This window comes from Drosophila busckii, chromosome 2R, assembly GCF_011750605.1.
Source record: "Drosophila busckii strain San Diego stock center, stock number 13000-0081.31 chromosome 2R, ASM1175060v1, whole genome shotgun sequence".
In the NCBI taxonomy this organism is placed as follows: domain Eukaryota; kingdom Metazoa; phylum Arthropoda; class Insecta; order Diptera; family Drosophilidae; genus Drosophila; species Drosophila busckii.
Genome location: NC_046605.1, coordinates 3,320,590 through 3,325,769, shown reverse-complemented (window position 1 = coordinate 3,325,769; position 5,180 = coordinate 3,320,590). Strand labels below are relative to the sequence as shown.

At 34.4% G+C, this 5,180-nt stretch overlaps 1 protein-coding gene across 1 annotated transcript; it reads right to left on the bottom strand.

Moving 5' to 3' along the window:
* Positions 1-1,610: 1,610 nt before the first annotated feature.
* Positions 1,611-3,153, bottom strand: LOC108594668 (putative inorganic phosphate cotransporter; the record flags this gene model as incomplete). Its single annotated transcript, XM_017979809.1, has 3 exons — positions 1,611-1,820; positions 1,876-2,949; positions 3,007-3,153. Coding segments are annotated over 3 exons (1,431 nt in total), but the record flags the coding sequence as incomplete, so codon positions are not given.
* Between the last annotated feature and the right edge of the window lie 2,027 nt (positions 3,154-5,180).

Below are 5,180 nucleotides of genomic sequence, written 5' to 3'. Positions count from 1 at the left end.
TATTGTTTTCCAGCTTTTCTTTCAGCTATTTTTATTTTAAGTCTGCACTTTACTGTAGTTTGGCAACGCCTGAATCAGTTAACACATGGAACATATTTAATCAAGTCAAAATCTGATTATGTTGCTATCTAGCAGCTTATCAAGCACTTGATAAAAACATGAATGATAACTAGGCAATCTTAAGTACAATTATAATTAATTGCTACATAATCTTTACACTCTTACTTTAAAGTGTTGTAGCCACATCCTTTGGCAAGCCAAGGACAATAAATAATTGATTACTACTACACGTTTGTCCATAATCTTGTAGATTAGTCTATTAAGTACTTTGTACAAAAAAAGATCGACTTCATCTATATTTTTTATAAGTTACATAGCAAATAATTTGCGAGCGCTGCATTGAAGCTGTAACATCGAATAAATACAAAACCAAATATCATTTAAAAAATGCGTTACATATATGTAATATTGTAGAAGATCTAGCATAGAGTGCTTATTGTATAAATTGTATTTTAAGATTTTCTAAGTTTTCTTAGAAGAAGAGATCTTACTTACTTATCGATACTTCTACTTATTTTCGACAACGATAGGAAAAGGAGCAAAAACGAGCAAAATGTTTTAATTACGTTGTAAAGATAAAATATACATTAATACTTTCGCAATCTCAGATGGTGACAGAAAGCGACAGAAAATTAGTTATACTCCACAATACACATACAGTTTTGACACAAATTAAAACAATTCACAGAATAAACAAGTAACACTGATAACAAATTGGGTTTAATAATTTATATTTTACATACCAAAAGCAATATTTTCCATTTTAAATTGTTAAAATTGGTGCTCGTGGTACGAAATTCACGCATATTTTTCTGCGATAAACAGCTGGTCGGTTAGTGGACTTTGCAGCCCTAGTAAAAGCTCAGGGATAGACATATTTAAATAAAGCTAATGGTTTGTTAAATGTCGATTAGGCAATTTTACTTTGCAGTAATCTGTAAGACCAAATAATGTCTTGAATTTTGTCAACTAAATAGTAAAAAGTTCGTATACGTAATTTTTGTTAGCACTAAAAGTATTCACCTTTCTCAGCTTTTTCGGCACCCATTTTATTTTAATTTTCAAAACTTTACACTTTAAAACATTTTTTGCCAGCTTTTCCTTCAGCTATTTAGATTTTAAGTCTGTTCTTTGCTGTAGTTTGGCAACGTCTGAATCAGTTAACATTTGAGACAAGTTTAATCAAATCCAAATCTGATTATTACTTTATAGCAGCTTACCAAGAACCTGATAAAACATGAATGATAACTAGGCAATCTTAAGTGCAATTATAATTAATTGCTACATAATGTTAGATATTAGCACTCTTACTTTAAAGTCACAGTTTACATCGTGGTATTGTACAAGATCTTGCCTATAGTGTTTATTGTATATATTGTATTTTAAGCTTTTCAAAGTCTTCTTAGAAATAGAGATCTTACTTATCGTTACTTATTGCTGCTAATAAGATAAATCAAGCAAACGTATATATTATATTAAAATATATTAACATTTATTTCGCTTTATTTTAAGCTTTAAGCTAATGATTTGAATTTATATTTTGTTGCAAATTATGAACACTTTTCTGGAACTTTTTCTTCATTAGTCACTTTGTCAGCTTGATTCTTCTCCGCGTCTGACTCCACATCTTTCACTTTCAAGTAGTCTACAGCATCCCAAGGCTGCAGCTCGCAGGAGCCCCAAATGACATAGATCAAGTTGCCGATGAAAAAGATGGCGGCCGTCATAGCAAACACAATTTGCCATTGAGCACGCGAGCTCTGTGAGAACATAAGACATTAAAACGTGAAAAATTTAATATCTTGCGTTACTTACAGAATCCGTGACAACGACACCGACAAATAAGGGCGCAAACATTACAAAGAACACCACACAGCCATTCGAAATGGCCATAAGCATAGCCGTATGATTAGGTGAAAGATCTGTTAGGGGTAAAGTGCTGCCAATTAGTCCGCCTCCACTTATGGCAGCATCGAGTACTAAAAGTCCCACAGCAAGTTCAATTTGATTCTTGTCCAGAAAGCCAATGCCAACTAATATCAAAGCAGGTCCCCAGGTGGCCAAAGTATTTAGCAGCTTGCACAACTTTGTCTGTGACATCCAATTGCGTGTGGTGGATACATCAGCAAATGCCAGGAAGACGTAGGACATGATCCATTTAACTAGATTAGGCAGCGACGAGTAGAGAGCGTTGCTTTTTATATCCATTTGAAGCACGCCATGCATATAGGCAGGTGTCTGGGTTTGCAAAGTGGCATTAGCCCAGCCCTGAGCAATGCTTACGATTGTGAGAGAAATAAAAGGTACTGAGGTGAAGATGGCACGCCAGGGCACGGGTATCTTCTTGGCATGGAAGCCCTCCTCTCTGTGCAGCGAGCTCTCAATGTAGACAAGCTCAGCCTGACTAATCCAACGCGAGCTGGGCGGATTCTTGTCGCTCAAAAGCCAAAAGAGCAGGCCGCCCACCACACAAATGCCTGCGCATACATAGGAAATGCCCGGCCAGCCCCAGCTGCTGCTTGCTATGGGTCCGCTTATAGCTGTGGCCAGCACAGTGCCGAGATAGGCGCCTGAATAGGCAAAGGCGCCCAGGCGATTGCGTTCCTTGGGTGGCGACCATTTGGCCATGTGATGCAGCGTGCAGGAATAAAGTGCGCCCTGGAAGATTCCCAGCAGTATGCGCATTGCACAGTAGGCCTGCCACTCCCACCAGCCTATGACCAGAGGCGTCAAAGCGCAGAGTACGCCACTGCCCAAGGTTGTTACCAAAATGAGTGCTTTAGCACCAAAGAGACGCACCAGAAATCCGGCCAAGAAATTGGTCAACACGTAGCCCCAATAGAAGCTGGAGTAAATGTAAGACTTCTGCGCCTCTGTCCAGGCAAATTCCTGAAATTTATAATTATTGTTTTGAACTATTTATTATATATATTGATAACAACTTACTGGAAAGTCTGGATTGGTGGAAGCCGCATTAGTCATGGCTACAACAGACACGCCCACATTGAATCTTACCACCAAATTGATGGTTAGAATCACAAAGAGCAGCACAGCCTGCAAATGCCGTATGCCAATCGAGGGCCCTTGATTTGAAAAGGTTTATTAATAAATAAAAATCACTACATAATTAAATTCAAACGATTGCAAGTTTACAAGCAACAAATTGTTGTGTAGGTCAAGGTCTACGAATTTTTATGGCTGAGAACGACAAGCTTGATAAGATTGGCGTTAAATATAACAATAGGCAATAGAGCCAAATTTATGTCGATAAAAGTTGAAGGATTAAAATCAAAAAAGCTTAAATTACAAATTCACTAGTGATTTGATTTGATTTGATTTCCACTCCAAGTTAAAGCTTTCTAATTATAATCTAATTTATGTTTAAAAATTGCGTATACGCTAGTTTTTGTTTTATATTGTTAACTTTTACTATTAATTGATATATTATCATTTACACTTGCACTAGCTTCCATTTATGCTTCAAAGCTTTCAAATATTATTTTATCTTTTTATAACGATATAGACTAATTTATATGAATTAAATGTATACGTATTTTTACTTTTTTGCATATTTACCTTTTTCAACAATTTCGGCGCCCATTTTATATAGAATTTCACCCAAATACTAAACTTTACACTTAGAAAAAATGGTACACATGCTTTTCTTTCAGCTAAAATTTTAACAGGTCTGCACTTTGCTGTAGTTAAGAAACGTCTAAGCGCGTTGATCGTGCATAAAAATCACAACTCTGATTATGTACTTATCAAACGTGTGATAAAAAAGAAATTATGATAAGAAGTGCTTTATATAGTTAAAGCACAATTAGTTTTAAGTGCTCAATTAAAGCGAATCTTTATTAATCTATGATTCTTAATGTTTTTATTTATTTTTCTTTTAGAATATAATGCATATATATGAATATATAAAAAAGAGTAAGCAACAAAGTTTAATGCAAGCTGCGTAAAGTTAGCGAAAGTAGCAATTTTAATAAGTTGACACATGCCATTTGCTTGTGCAATAGTTTGCGTAAGTATATTAAATTTATTTGTTATTATTATGCATGCAACTCTTTCACTGCTTGTTGCATCGACAACAGTCCATGCACGACTGACTGTCCTTGCTTGCTGTCTTACCTGTCAGTCTCATTGCTCTCAATCTGCAGCTCTTCGCTCAAATGCTAGTGAGAGCATCGCATCTTTTGTTCGTTAGCGCTCGATCGCTGCTGCAGCTGAACGAGAGCGTCGTTGATTTGTTGCTGAGAGAGAGCGCATCGAACTATTGTGGGTGGGGCTTTGTGTTGACTGCAGTAGAAACTGAGCATGGGAGGTAGACTGCCCAAAAAATTAGCAAAATATTAACTGATCTAGAACCAATATTGTATTAAGGTATATGTTTGTATTGAATATTTGAATCATTACATAAAGTATAAGGAATAACAAAATTGTAGAAGTTGTATAAAAATATGACTTATAGTATAGTATGTCTTCTATAACATATTTCTGAGTCTTTGTGTGTTTATATCCACTTATCAAGCATTTGATAAAAAATTGTAAGATAACAAAAATTTGGCACTTATATTTAGGTGTTCAATTAAATTGCATGCTTATTAATATAAGAGCACTAAATGTTTTTAAATTTGGCACAAAATTTAGTTAACAATTGGCAACGATTAAAGGTGCTAAGCATAGTATAGTATTTTATATTATTTTATAAAACTAATAATTTTAAAGATTAAAAGCAGCACTATCTGCCTTTTGCTTTAAACTTGCAATAAATTAGCATTTTGATTTTACTTTTTGTTACACCCACAACATAAATCATTCATAAGTTATGAGCAATTATTTATAGAAAACACTCAGAAAACTATTTTACACATCATTTCCCACAGTATATATATGTATATTTTATAAAATTTTTTTTTATGTTAATTTAAGTTTACGCTAAAATTCAACTGAGAGCTTGTCAAGTTTTTTATTTAAGTATGTAACAAAATTAGCCAGAAAATTCAACGCAGCCAAATGTTGTTTTAAAAAAAAAGCAAGCAGTCAATAAATAAAAATAAAATAAATACATAACGAATCCAAACTTGTGTTATTTAATTATGTTTCTAACTTAAGTT